The sequence below is a fragment of the Macaca nemestrina genome, chromosome 2, assembly GCF_043159975.1.
Source record: "Macaca nemestrina isolate mMacNem1 chromosome 2, mMacNem.hap1, whole genome shotgun sequence".
Classification (NCBI taxonomy): Eukaryota; Metazoa; Chordata; class Mammalia; order Primates; family Cercopithecidae; genus Macaca; species Macaca nemestrina.
Genome location: NC_092126.1, coordinates 80,855,566 through 80,871,045, shown reverse-complemented (window position 1 = coordinate 80,871,045; position 15,480 = coordinate 80,855,566). Strand labels below are relative to the sequence as shown.

Here is a 15,480-nt window from a genome sequence, read left to right as displayed (position 1 = left end):
TTGATGATTGTGATTTGATCCTGAATTGTGCCCCATCTGTAGTTAATTCTGCTGGAGTAGCAGGAATTTCTTTCTACTGTCATTTCTGGCCATGGTAATAATGAGCTCAGAATGATGGCAGATACAGAGTAAATGTTTAGCCAGGCAAAAACACAGCCTGTCAACATAAGAGCACTCTATAGGAGTTTCCATTTCTTGTCATTATGACCAAAAGCGATGGCTGTGACAGTGAAGTTCTCAACTAGAATGTCCTTCCAATGATGTTCTACTTATGTAGCTCTAAGTCAATCATTTTTTTAGTAGTGACACGTTGAATTATACAAGTTTCTACTTTATTTAATTTCCCTGAGGCCTTTCATAGCATATAACACTCTTTCTTTCCTTCCTCTCAGGTAGTTTCTTAACCTCCTCCTTAGAACCTTTTTCATCTGTCTTCTGTTCGTATATTAAAACATCCAGGTTTCCTTCCTCAATAATCTTTTTCCCTCACTTTTTTATATATATTTGTTTCCTACCACTTCAACAGCCAAATATAGCTCTAGCCCAGACCACTTTCCTGAGCCTCAGGCCCCTTTAGGGGATTTCTCTAGAACGTCTCCAACTGAGATCCCACAGACACAGAAATGCCCACATAGTCACTGCTGAATTCATCATCTTCTCCCCTAAGGTTCCTTTCTCTTGTGTTTCTGATATTCTCCATTATCCAGAGGCCCCATCAAGTCTGTCTTTCTCTTTTACCTCCATGCATTCATCAACTCCTATTGCTATTTATCTTTCAGATCTCTTCCCTTGTTTTATCACCACCACTATTTCTTTTGGTTATTAGACTCACCACTTCTCTCTGGACTCAACAGCCCTAAACTTATCTTTTACTGTAGCCTCATATAGATTCTTCTCTCCAGTCATACTGTTAAGAACATGTTTTATGGTTTTCCTAATGGGGAGATCTTGCTGCCTTCTTGCACATATCCTTTTCACCAACTGGAAACGACCACCAACATCACCACTTTTACCTTTCATCTAACCTCTACTCAAAGTCAATAAAAATTAACTCTTGAAAACCTACCCTGAGGTCCTGTATTATTTCTTCTTATAGCTGGGTTACATGTACCATCTCTGCCAATTTTGTATTGGTAGGCTCCAGTCTGTATGCTGATCTCCCTCCTGGTCTATGAGTCGCTTAAAGAAAGGAATCACCTTACTTCCTTCTGTATCCCCAATGCCTAGCAAAGTACTTGACACTGAATAAATCTTTGCTAAATGAAAAGAAAAAGAAAAGAAATCAACTACATATTCAGCAACTGGGTTAGTAGTTTGATTTCAGCATCAGTGGAGAAAAGACGGGGGCTTGGAATTTGAACACAGCCCCTTGAGTAAGCTCATTAAACCTCAGTGTTCATCTAGTTTTAACATGTTCCTATCTATTTTAAAAGAATGGGAAAAATCAAGTACTAGATTCAACAAAAGAGAAAAAATACTAGATTTAAGCCATAGCAAAACCTATGCTGCTAAAATGGGAAAGAAATATGTTAGGGATGTTGGGAGACAATTCTTCAAGGTCTCTTGCATTTCTGCTTGTGAAAAAGACTTGACAGCTTTTTTCTGGGAGGATATTTATATAAAAAACAATCTTGGAAGAGGAAGAGTGTCTTCTGCCAGAACTGAGGGCAGAGTTGATTCCTGAGCAAGATAATAAAGTTCATTCTCCCTCTAAGGGCAAGGATTGGCAGGTTTGCTAGCAGTCCCCTTAGAAGACTGAAGGTTGTCTAAGCTCCAGGTTCCCCATCTGTGACACAAACTCACGGTATGCGCAGTATCCATTGGGGTCACTCCTCATTGCCTTCATGGAAATTAGTAAGGAGGTGAGGGCAAGATAAACTGATGCAAACATGAAGCTCATGCTGCCTGCTATAGACTACGGAACTAATAAAGTCATTTGTCTTTGCCCAGGAATCTCATGTCTTCTAGCAGCAACTATGAACTGTGGCAGACTAACTCATTACCTTGAAGGTAGAGTAAAATCTTAGACGCATCACAGATCTTGAGTAGCAGAAGGGAACTACAGGCAAATTTAAAAAACAAAAGCAATAAATAAATAAATAAATAAAAATAACCCAGGTACTCAATAAATGTTTATAAAATTAATTAATACTGAAAAGCTAAGGCCTTGAATACAGTGTGATAATTAAGTGCTCAGATTCTAGAGTCACACAGCCTGGGTTTATACCCTAGCTTTATTACTTATTAACTATATGACCTCTCCCCTGAGCTTCAAACTGTTATATGTAGTTTCTCCAGAAAACCTTAACTTCCCTGGACTTCAATTTCTTCATCATAAATGTTGAAACAAATATTACCTTCTGATAGAGTGGTTGTAAGAATTAAATGAGTTAAAATATGCAAAGCACTTAAATTATTCCTGGCACATAGTAAGTGCTATTTAAGAACAATATTATGAATCCCTGAGCTTATTTCATGGATAATCAGAGTTCTTAAGAAAGGAAATGATGTCACTAGATCTTTGCTTTAAAAACCAATCTTGATAAAAACTAAGTAGTATATATAATAAAAATAAAGAGGATTGAGAGGATATGAAAGAGAAGATCAACAAAGAGATAACTGTAGTAGGCTAGGAGTAAAAATAGCATAACAGGCTTAAGTGTTGGCATCAGGAATAGGAACTAATTCAAGAGATATTTCATTGTGGGTGTTGACAGAATTTGGCAACTGATAGGAATATAAATATTAACTTATATTTATCGAATTGCCATATACAAAAGCCTTTTCACAACCATCTTACCTAAAGCTCATAATAAAACTACAGTGTAAACTGGGAGACAAGTAACAGAGATTAAAAATGAATTCAAATAAGACAAAGAAGAAGGTGGACAAAGTACCTGAGAAGAAGATGTAGAAGAAGACAATAATGACTAGAGATGATCTAAGAACACTTTGAGTCTGAAATCCATGGAGATGATAAATCTATAGTTGAAAATGCAAGTCTATAGCTGCAAAGAGACTGGAGCTGGATATACAGATCTGGGTCTCATAAAAATAGCACATATGATGGAAGCCAGTGGGAAGAGATAAACCAGTTAATGTATAAAGAATGGAAAGAGAAATAAAGATAGAAGGGGAGAATGCAGGCACCAATGGAGGAGAACTACAGATGATACTACATGTACAAAGGAAAAGTATGAGATGTAAAAAAAGTAGAAAATAGGAATTAGTAATGTCATATGCTATGGAAAAATAAAGGTTGGGCAAATTCTGAAAAGAGGGTAGCCTCTGAAAAGGACATTCAGCAGAGAAGGCCATAGTGCAATGGGTTAAATGACTGATGATTAGAAAAAAAACAAAGGAAGCAGCATTAATGAGCTGTTTTTCAGCAATGGAAGGTGAAGGAAAGAAGAAGCAAAGTCAACACAGACCTGTATATAGACAACACATCTTACAGACATAGGTAGAGACAGATGTAGAATGGAAGACCTGAATATGATTGGAAGAAGAGAAAAAACAGTAGAATGGAAAGAGATAGGAATGAAAGATAAAAAAAGAAATGACAGAGAAAATATTTTTAAAATGGGATCGAAACATATAGGGAGGGATTATCTTGAAACAAGAGTGGTAAATGTATTTCTGTGAAACACAGAAGAAAGAAGAAAAGTAAACATACATAAATAATATTAAAACTGAGGACACGGACACTGAGAAAATCCATATAATAAAATGTCAATATCATCAATAAAGTATGAACTGGAATTGACTACTAACAGTAAAGGGCAAAGGTTTGAATCTACTTGGGGAGAACAGGAGCAAGAGCAGCTACTGCTGAATTTAGGTAAACAGATCCAGACTGAGTAACAAGATCAGAGAGTCTCACAGTTTGAGAGCATATGAAGGAAAAGTCAAAGGTAAAGGGAACAGCACAGAGTATGGTGATTATAGACAGAGCTCTGGAGCTAGACAGGATGGGTCCATACCCTGTTCTACCACTTCTCAGCTATGAAACTTCATGAAAGTTACCTAACCTCTTGATATGGTTTGACTCTGTGTCTCCACCCAAATCTCAACTCAAATTGTAATCCACATGTGTCGAGAGAGGGACTTGGTGGGAGGTGATTGGATCATGAGGGTTGTTCCTCCATGCTGTTCTCATGATAGTGAGAGTTCTCATGACATGTGATGGTTTTGAAGTGTTTGACAGTTTTCTACTTGCTCTCTCTCTCTCTCCTGCCACCATGTAAGATGTGCCTTGGTTCCACTTCACCTTCTGCCATGATTGTAAGTTTCCTGAGGCTTCCCCAGTCATGCAGAACTGTGAGTCAATTAAACATCTTTCCTTTATAAATCACCCAGTCTCACATTTAGAGCAATGTGAAAACAGATGAATACAGAAAATTGGTACCAGGATAGTGGGGTATTGCTATAAAGATAGCCTGAAAATGTGGAAGCAACTTTGGAACTGAGTAACAGGCAGAGCTTGGAATAGTTTGGAGGGCTCAGAAGAAGACAGGAAGATCTGGGAAAGTTTGAAACTTCCTAGAGACTTGTTGAATGGTCTTATCCAAAATGCTGATAGTGATATGGACAATGAAGTCCAGGCTGAGGTGGACTCAAATGGAGACGAGGAACTTATTGGGAACTGGAGCACAGGTCACTCTTGCTATGCTTTAGCTTGCTATGCTTTAGTAAAAATGCTCAAATCTCTAGGGCATTTTGCCCTGCCCTAGGTATCTGTGGAACTTTGAACTTGAGAGAGATGATTTAGGGTATCTGGCAGAAGAAATTTTTAAGCAGCAAAGTGTTCAAGATGTAACCTGGCTTTCTCTAAAAGCATACAATCATATGCATTCACAAAGAGATGATCTAAAATCAGAACTTACGTTTAAAAGGGAAGCACAGCATAAAAGTTTGGAAAATTTGCAGACTAACCACGAGTAGAACAGAGAAACCCATTTTCTATGGAGAAATTCAAGTTGTGGCTGCAGAAATTTACATAAGTAAAGTGAAGCAGAAAATGTCTCCAGGGCATTTCAGAGATTTTTATGGCAGCCCCTCCTATCACTGACCCAGAGGCCAAGGAGGGAAGAATGGTTTCCTGGGCCAGGACCAGGGCCCTGGTGCTCTGTGCATCCTTGAGACATAGAGCCCTGAGTCCCAACCACTCCTGCTCCAGCCATGGGTAAAAGGCCCAAGGTACAACTTGTGCCATGGGTTTAGAGAATGCAAGCCCCAAGCCTTGGAAGCTTCCACATGGTGTTGGGCCTGAGGGTGCACAGAAGAGCTGAGGTTTGGGAATCTCTGCCTGGATTTCAGAGGATGTATGGAAACACTTGATTGTCCAGGCAGAAGTCTGCTACAGGGGCACAGCCCTCATGGAGAACCTCCATTAGGGGAGTCAGGAGGGAAAATGTGGTGTTGGCACCCCCACACAGAGTCCCTACTAGGGCACTGCCTAGTGGAGCTTTGAGAAGAGGGCCACTGTCCTCCAGACCCTAGAATGGTGCATCACCAACAGCATGCACCATGCACCTAGAAAGACTGCAGGCACTCAACACCAGCTCATGAAAGCAGCCACAGGGGCTGTACCCTGCAGAGCCACAGGGGTGGAGCTGCCCAAGGCCTTGGGAGCCCATCTCCTGTGTCAGCATGCTCTGGATATGAGATATGGAGTTAAAGGAGATGATTTTGGAGCTTTAAAATTTAACAACTGCTTTTTTGGGTTTTGGATATGCATGAGGCCTGTAATCCTTTGTTTTGGCCAATTTCTCCCAGTGCCTGTGCCCCCACTGTATCTTGGAAGTAACTAACTTGCCTTTGACTTTACAGGCTCATATGTGGAAGGAACTTGCCTTGTGTCTGGTGAAACTTTAAAGTTGGACTTCCGAATTAATGTTGAAGTGAGTTTAGATTTTGTGAGACTATTGGGAAAGCAAGATTATGTTTTGAAATGTAAGAAGGACATCAGATTTGGGAGGGAATAGGGGCAGAATTATACAGTTTGGCTTTATGTCCCCACCCAAATCTCATCTCAAATTGACATCCCCATGTGTCGAGGGATGGACCTGGTGGGATGTGATTAGATCATGGGAGCAGTTTCCTCCATGCTGTTCTCATGATAGTGAGTGAGTTAACATGAGATCTGATAATTTAAAAGTGTTTGGCAGTTGCCCCCTTGTTCTCACTCTCTCTCTCCTGACACCATGTAAGACATGCCTTTCTTTCCCTTCACCTTCTGCCATGATTGTAAGTTTCCTGAGGTCACCCCAGACATGCAGAACTTTGAGTCAATTAAATCTCTTTCCTTTATACATTACCCAGTCTCAGGTAGTTCTCTATAGTAGTGTGAAAATGGACTAATACACCTCTCTATGCCTCAGTGACCTTATCTGAAAAGATGATGGTGTTATCTACCTCATATGATTGTTGTTAGGATTGAAAACATTAATACACAAACTTCTTTAAAAAATGTTTTACCCATAGAGAATACACATGGCCTTCTCTTCTCAAATTCATTTTCTGCTCATTTAATGTGCCTGGCCTCAAAAGAAAAAGAACCCTTTTCCAATTAATTTAAATTAATGAGTAAACCCAGACTATGCTTAAATTATTTGTAAGTTTAAGGGGATTATTGGCCTGGTGTGGTGGCTCATGCCTGTAATCCCAGCACTTTGGGAAGCTGAGGTGGGCGATCACTTGAGGTCAAGAATTTAAGACCAGCCTGGCCAACATGGAAACCCTGTCTCTACTGAAAATACAAAAATTAGCTGAATGTGGTTGGCATGTGCCTGTAGTCTCAGCTACTCAAGAGGTCGAGGCATGAGAATCGCTTGAACCCAGGACACAGAGGTTGTTGTGAGCCCAGATCGCACCACTGCACTCCAGCCTGGGTGACAGAGTGAGACTCTGTTTCAAAAACAACTAAGTAAGTAAGTAAATAAATAAGGGATTATTATTAGCCCCGGATATCTCTAGTTCACTCATGATATGGTCTGAATGTTTGTTTCCTCCTAAAATTTCTGTGCTGAAACCCTAACTCCCAATGTGATGGTATTAGGAAATGGGGCCTTTGAGAAGTGATTAAATCATGAGGGTAGAGCCCCCATAACTGAAATTAATGTATGCCCAAGGGAGCTCCTTTACCCCTTGTATCACGTGAGGACAAAGCTAGATCTGTGAACCAGGAAACAGGCTCTACATCAGATCTACCAAAATCCAAGATTTCTCAGTCACTAGAACCATAAGAAATAAATGTTTGTTGTTTAAAACCCACCCAGTTTATGGTATTTTGTTACACCAGCCCGAATGAACTAAGACAGCTCAATTTCAGGCTGTATAATATCAAAAGTTTAAATAATAATAATAAAAAGAAACAAATTCCAGCATGTGGGGGGGACAATAGACAACTCTGTCACCTCTCCTTCAGTATTCCGAATTATTATCATAGATTATTGACCGGCTCTATTTCCAAATCCATTGGTTCTTCATAAAATCTAACTCACTGTCACTTTCTCTCTGACCCTAAATTTCCATATTAACTACAGAAGCCTGTAATTAAGCCTGTAATTAAGCGGTGAAACATAGTTCCATGTATGCGTGTCATGGGAGAAGCGTAGACAGTTTCATATTAGACATACTAGGGATCTGTATGTCAAAACTGCCTGTACTATCTTAGGGGATGGGAGTGAAATGTCCTACACAGTTTAGACTACTGCTGAGTCACAAAGTGGCCATATTGTTTAAAAATTCCCTCCAGATATCAGAGAAATCCAAGTATTACATGTCCCAGGAGCTTAAGCTACTTCATCTTCCTTTATTCATTCATGCTTGCTATGATATATGCAACACTCCCATGTTTACTACTTTTCATTAGGATGCATAAAATTATTATGCAAGTATTTACAAGAGTACATTACAAAGGATAAATTTTAATAGAATGCATTACAGCTAATCATTTTCCTTTGATGTCTCAAAGATCCAGAGTACAGTTTATTTCCTCCTATTTAATCCTTTAGAAAACATTTGCAGAGTACCATTAACATAAGTAAACTCTTCAATATCCCTTTATCAAAATGCCATTACCAGTTGCAACTCTCCAATTTTTAATGCACTTGCCTCAGATAACTTCTCTCACTCTATAATACCCAGCTTAAACCTACCCCCTCATTTTAATACTCAAATACTTACAGCCATGAGAGAGGAGTATAATTTCCTATGAAGAGTCTCAATAAGGAGGATATAAATCAGATCTTCCTTGTGAGGAGCTATCCTACCCATAGCAGGACAATTAGCACGCCAACCTCTCCCCATACCCACCACAGAATGCCAACATAACCCTATAACTATGGCAACAATCAAAAAAGGCGGCACAGGTATCTCAACCACTAGGTAGAATGTACCAGCCCTATTCCTACTGAAAACGCATTGAAGTGATTAAAAGGAACTTCTTAAAAACAGAGGTTGGGCCTGAGCCTTCTGAAATGGATTACACGTGTTAAGAACTTCAGCTCTGGAATCTAACTGCCTAGACCCAGATCTTCTGAATTTTTGGAAGGTAACTTAACCTTACTGTGTCTCTTTCTTTGTCATAAAATGGTATGATAATGTGCCTACCTCATAGGGCATTTCCAGGATTAAATGAAATAATACATGTAAAGTAGCTAGAAATTTGCCTGGCATGTAAGAATTCAAACGGATAATTATTACCTGTGATTTCTAATGCCTCCATAAGTAACAGATACTTAGGCACTCTTCCTGAAATACAGATTCTATGAATCTGCCTAATATTAATTATTCACGATTTCCTAAATGTGATAAGACAAGGTCATCAGATCATTTATCATTAGAGTTGGAATATTCATATGTCATTCACCTTTTGCTTTAAAAAAAAAAATTTCTTTGAAAATGAGCTTACCTTTGGAGGAATGCACCATAAACACAATGCATTAAATTTAGGCTGACTGTTGGTTAGCTGCACAATTGTTTCCTATTTTCACTTGTCACCCCAGCTCCAAAATGTGTTCAAGAACAAGTTTAGCTACATCAAACTTTTACTTGTGTTAATGACCTATAAGTGCCAATCAGTAAGATGATGCATTCTCATTAGTGGTCTTCACCTCATTAGAAGCCTGCTCTCACTGATTTGGACCTCAAAGGTCAATACAAATCTCAGGAAGAATTCTCTTTAATTTAATAGATAGGCAAGTATGCGGAAGCCAAGTGCTATCTATACGCGGCTACATTTCACATGCCTACAATTGCAAAGGCATCTAAAGAAACCTAGCACTAAATCCCAACACGATTCCTGCTGAAGAAATCACCATTATGTCTAATACCAAGGAGAACTACAAAATTTGGATTTTTCCCATCAAGATTTCAGAAAGTACTAAGAGTCATCAGACTGATCTCAGTAACATCCTGGAAAAAGCATCTAACACTTAAGAATTTATATATTTTTAAATATCTGATCTCATCTCACTTGATAAATAAATGAGCTGCAGTAGCAGTATCCTTAAAAGAAAAAAAAAATGCAGTGTCATCCCTCCAGCGTTTTCAACAAAAGAGTCAATATTGAAACCTGAGGTAAAACAGTCAAACAGTGTCAAAAGTGATGTAGGTATTTCTGTTATTTCTGTTTCTCTCCAAAGGGACTGTTTTGTCTCAGGGTGCATGGGTGATTTTGTTGCTAATTAGCCAACGTAGGATCCACTTAAATAAAGGCACTTATAAAGGTAAGAGCATGGCTACTCTGCAAGCTTTCTAAAAGACAGTTTCTAAGAAGTGCAGGCTTACACATGCACAAGCTATCCAAAGTGGGATGTGTTTTCTGAGATAAACTGAAGAAAAGTCTAAATCAACCTTCTCTTCAAAATAAACAAGACACATCAATTCAAGAGAAATCACATACCCAGAAACGTGGCATTTTCGCCAAATACATATTTACAAACTATGTAGAAAAGAAATTCTGAGATGCCACTGATACCCTGGCCATGTGTCAAGATTGAATTTCACATGAAAGAAATGAAATATGTAATTTGAACCCCAAAATCGAATTTTTCTTACAGGAAAAAGTAAAGCCCCAGAGATCTATGGATGGCTTTGTGTACTTATCTAAGCCATTTTTCTATAATAAAGTATTCACATTTCAGAAAGGCAAAAGTGAAGCAAAGTAGGAGCAAAATGGCAAAAATGTTTAAATGCTCAAACACTCTGGTGTCTATTCATAACCGCTCAGGAGCAGAAATCGAAAAGCAGAATTAGATCTGGCTTCTCTCTCAGGCGGTTCGATGATGATTCCGCTGATGCTACAGAACTCAGGTGAAACTTCAGCCAGTCAAGAGGACTAGGCAATTTGTAAAGACTTAGACTTCCCATGAGCTCCTCGCTATGGTTGACACGGTGACAAAAATTATCTCCTAGCTTTCATGATTTCTAATCCGGAACGAAACCATGCCCATCCTGAGACGATGCGTTTGAGTCACCTTCCTACTAACTCTTCAGTTCTCTAATAAGGGGACTAGTAGCTAAGTGGCCGAGCACTCAATCCTTCACATACTCATCACCCCCGCTCCTCACTTCGGCAGATGAGCCGGGATTTGCCTCTCGTCAAACCTGTGGAATAAACCACTCCGTCCGACTCGGCGATACTTCTCAAAAAAGAAAGAAAGGTAACATGTGCACGAAGTCATTGGTCTCTACAAAGAAAAAAAATGTCAAACTCACTGTTCGACAGGATTTCATTCACAACCCTTTCACAAAGTGGTAGTCATTAGCCAATTACTCTTCAAACAGAAAATTAAAGAAAATACACACATACCACGCGCTCACACATGCACACACCCAAACCTCGGGGTGGGGGGGATGGGGGGAAATCTGTCAGGAGCCGAGAAAGTACCGGGTGGACACCGGCCCCGGTCGCGGTTTCCGCTCCCGGGCTGGCGCTCCCCAAGGACGCGTTGGGGACTGCGTTCCGCCTCGCTCCGCCCGGACAGCCCGCAGCCCCCGCAGGTGTCTGCCCGCACCTCCTGCCCCCCATCCCTTCCCGGGCTCGGCCCGCGGTGTCCGCGCCAGGTCCGGGGTGGGGCGGGGCACACTGTTGTCTGCTCTCTCCAAGCGTTCCGGAGCACGCCGGCGCCACTTACATGCCCAACCGGAGCTGTAGGGCGCTTCCTGGCGGCCAGCCGGCAACCGCCCAGACGCAGAAGCACAGTCGCGAGGACATCTCGGCGAGGCTGATCCACCCTGGCCGCCGCCCGGGCTGCGCGCGGCGCGCCGTTCCGGCTCCGCAAGTCCGAACCCGGCGCAGAAGTTGGGCTCGTCGGGCAGAAGTTGGTGCAGGGCTCGCGAGGCTGGCGCGGTGCGTCTCTCTGCGGCGGGAACGGCAGTAGCTTGGCCCCGACAGGCGTCAGAGGCGGCTGGGAGTGCGAGAGGAGCGGCCGGGCGAGCCCCAGAGGCTCGGTGGCCGCTGAGCTGCATGCCCCTGCTCCGCCGGGAGCGACTGAAACCGAGTGAGCCCAGCGGCCCCGCAGCCCCCGCAGCCCCGGTGCCATGGAAACGCGCTCGCCGCCCTCCCGCCCCAGCCCCTCCGGAGCGCTTAAAGAGACAGCCCCTCCGCCACCGCGGGCGCGAGGCGCTGCTGGGCGTCCCCCACGCCCTGCGCCCTCCTCGCCCCCTCCTCTTCTCCCAGCCGCGGCGGGGGCTGGGCGCTGGGGACCGGAAGGGCAGCTGGGACGCAAAATAAGGGGCTTCGCTCAGTACTCAGCCTAACTCTGCTCCCACCTCTTCCTACCCTCCCCCCTCCCAGCACACACACTCAAATCCCGCTAAAGAGCCCAAGCAGTCCTGGCTTTTCCTCTCAAACATCAGCCTGCTCAGAACCAAACCAGTTGTGCAGGAGCAGAGACCAAAAGAAGGCTGACTTTTGATTCTCTTGTTCTGCTCGCTCCCCACCCCGAGTCTGGAGAGTTGGTCAGAGCGGTAGGCTGAGGGAGGTGTGTTTGAAGTGGGAACCAACTGGCAGTTGATTGAGTCAAATCTGCCAAATCGACAGTTGCAGGACAAATCGCCGGCTCGTCCAGAAATCCTCCTCACTCAAAACGGGGTCATCTCTCTTCGTTTTATGTGGCAATCATCTCATCCCCATTAGGCACCAGAGTTATAAGGAGGAGCCAACGCTTTTACAAACTTAATCCCTCCTTTCCTTCAAACCAGCTCCTTTCCCCCAAATATAAGGAGGAACAGCCCCTCCTGCCCGGAATGGGAAGCTCTCTGGCTGCGGTGCTGGCCAGCGCAGCCAGGGACGCACGGCCAAGCGCGAGGCAGTCGCCAGCAGCTCAGGCCGTAGTCTGTGCCTCTGCCCGGTGCCAGCTGCTGTCTGGAAGGCCACAAACCTCTGGAGTCTGTTTCGTGAAAATAAAAATCTATGGTGCATCGTGCCCTCCAATAAAGGACAGCCCAGACTCCGAAGCCATAATCTGCTGTTTATCCCTGAAAAAAAAAAATGGATCAATCTGCAGTGGAGCGACTTTTTTCTTTGATTCCTAAACTTACCAAAAGTGGCTCTCCAGTGACTCATTCATGTCAAATACTGTACTCAAAGTGGTACCACCTGATTTCCTCAGTTCTGGGAGCCCTAAAAGGATCTTTCCCAAATGGTTATGTGGGCTCCCTCTTGTCCTGCATATTTGAAATAACCATCTGGCTCTTAGTTTCAGTGTTTTGAGCCTTTGTTCCCTTTTCTTTCTTCTTCCTTTCTTTTTTTTTTTTTTTTTTTTGGCTCTGTCGCCCAGGCTGGAGTGCAATGGCAAGATCTCGGCTCACTGCAATCTCAGCCTCCTGGGTTCCAGCGATTCTCCTGCTTCAGTCTCCTGGGTAGCTGGGACAACAGGCGCGCGCCACCACGCCCAGCTAATTTTTTGTATTTTCAGTAGAGATGGAGTTTCACCATGTTGGCCAGGATGGTCTCCTGACCTCGTTGTCTGCCCGCCTCGGCCTCCCAAAGTGCTGAGATTATAGGCGTGAGCCACCGAACCCGGCCCAATTGGGCTTTTACAGAAGGGATTGAGAAGCAAACTTTTGTCGTTTCTCTGAAAAGGAAAAAAAAGATGGAGGTGAGATAAAACCAAACTACTCCTGAATTTTTCAGCATTCTGTGACTTTGCTCTCCTTGAGTTTCAGAATATGGAATTCAGGCCACCTTACAGTATCTTCTATTTCTCTGAGACATATCTATCTTTTACTTCTTTTAAAATTGAAGTTTAATTTAGTAAATTGAAAAAGCCACAGGTACAAGTACATAAGTAAACATCTTTATCCTTTGACAAATATCTTTAACAAACATAATTTTTTAGCTCTTTCCACAATAGAAATCATTACCTAACCCCCCTTATTTCATTTAAAAAAAAAAAAAAGATTCATTCTGACTTCTCTTTCTAAATGCCAGATATACATCAGCCAGGCCTTCTGTAACCCCAGAGACAGTGGACTTGGTGACAGTGCTGATTATCTACTGTAGAGATGCATTGTAACTTGGCTAACTAATTAGTTCTAATATTAATAGGCCTAGCATAGGCTGCTAAAACACATTGACAATTTAAAAATATATTTTTAACTCTTCTAACTTCTACTCAACCTCTTTGCCACCTTTTTAAACAAGTAACAAAGTTGATTGTTTAATTTCACCTCCTCTTTTTTTTCTTCCCTCTTCTGGTGAGATGCTAATGAACAGTGAAATGACCAAGGCAGGCAGGGCACTGTGGGGGAACAAGGAAAGAAAAGAAACTGGCTAATACACAAAAATGGTGGTTTCTGAATTGAGTGTACTAACTATATAAGGTGGGGTTGTTTTTCTCCCCATCTGGATATAGCTATAGGTAAAAAAATAATAATAATCCTCTCCATTGATTCGATTTTTTGTTTGTCTTTTGAATGAAATGTAAAGACTCCAGATTGTTTCCCTACAGTTTGATCTTAATTATTTTAATACAAATTTATAGCATACCTAGAGATGACAGTAAAAATTAATTGTACCCCAAAATTTCCTTTGACTTGCTAAGCTTTTATTTGCTCCTGAACTAGTTTTAACTCTGCTTGGATGTATCTCCAACCAATTTCATTCCCTCCTGGAATGTAAAAAGTTTCTAAACATTCTCTTTCATAATATCACTGAAAGTCTTGCATAAATAATAGATCACATTTATTACAAGGCTAAGTTTTATGTAAGCCACAGCTAATATTCAGAACTATTTTAAAAGCTAAAGAATAATAGAAATGCAAGAATGTTTGTAAATCATCTGATTGCATAGTTGTTTAGTAAAGGACAGCTGAGTAAAGGACAGTTACGTGGGAAGTAACTAAGCCCATTGAAAATCATAAATTAGAAAATTTTCCTTTTATATACATTGGTTTCAAAGCACATTTTTACTATAGATGAATATTTAAAGCACTTAGGATGCTACAGAATAAATATGAATAGTGCACATTTCAAAAACTGAGATTTATTTCAAATTATTCTAGCATGGATAATAATATGAACACAATGTCATGTAAGCAACATCATTAAATGAAATATACTCTTCTAACATAAGTGTTAAAATTTTGCCATGAACTTGAAAACACTGATTTGAAATCAGCTCCCCTTCTGCAGTATATTCATACAATCTTGAAATAACTGGTTATTTGGTTTGATTGGTCGGGTGTGCTATATCTTTTAAAAAACAAAGTATTATGAAACCTGTTAGTTATAATCTTCCATATTATAAGAACAATGCAGTTTGGTGTTTGGGGGTTGTTATGGACACACAAAATGAAGGCAGACACAGACAAAACAATTAACTCGGCCTTTATTGTCAAAGGAAAATAAATTTTAAATTTAACCAAGCAAGAGAATGAGCCAGTTACACAAAAACAAATTTTAAAAATAAGAGAATAAAAAGTTTTGTGTTGATGATGTCCCTTCTTTGGACATAAATATTACAGAAAAAATCAAGAAACATTATATATTTTTATTTTTGTTAATGATCTTTCACAATCTCAATCTAGACAGATTCTTAAAAATGAGTTAGAAATTGAAGACAAACATTCTATCTAAAAGGAGTCCTAAAGATTTTAAGGGAGTCCTTCATGGGAATTCCACATGCCACTTCACTCTCCCTCCAGACCTGTATCAAAGGATTAATAAATCTAACCAGCTTCTCTCTTGTTAGGAAGGGGTGGGGTAAGCCAATTTAATGCTTTATGTATGCTGGTTGTAAAAGGGGATGCTTACCTAAAAAAAATAAATTCCGACCAGATGTTCTAAAAATCTTCTTGAGTTCCTGCTTGAAGCTTTACAGTTACCAAATACTTTATCTTCTCATCTATCTTCTTCTCATTGAGAAATTGTTGATCCATGGCAATTCAACAAGCAGGCTGCTACAAAAACCTTCCAGCCAAAGCTTTTCAGTCCTGCTCTCCCGCACACAAAAACTTCCAGTGTCT

At 41.2% G+C, this 15,480-nt stretch overlaps 1 protein-coding gene across 1 annotated transcript in view; it reads right to left on the bottom strand.

Annotated features, from left to right (window-relative positions):
* LOC112422917 (EGF-like and EMI domain-containing protein 1) overlaps positions 1–11,478 on the bottom strand; it is a 584,541-nt gene extending 573,063 nt beyond the window's left edge. Inside the window, exon 1 of the mRNA XM_071089982.1 lies at positions 10,898–11,478. Coding sequence (XP_070946083.1) covers positions 10,898–11,478 — 581 coding nt within the window. The remainder of the gene's footprint in view (positions 1–10,897) is intronic.
* Between the last annotated feature and the right edge of the window lie 4,002 nt (positions 11,479–15,480).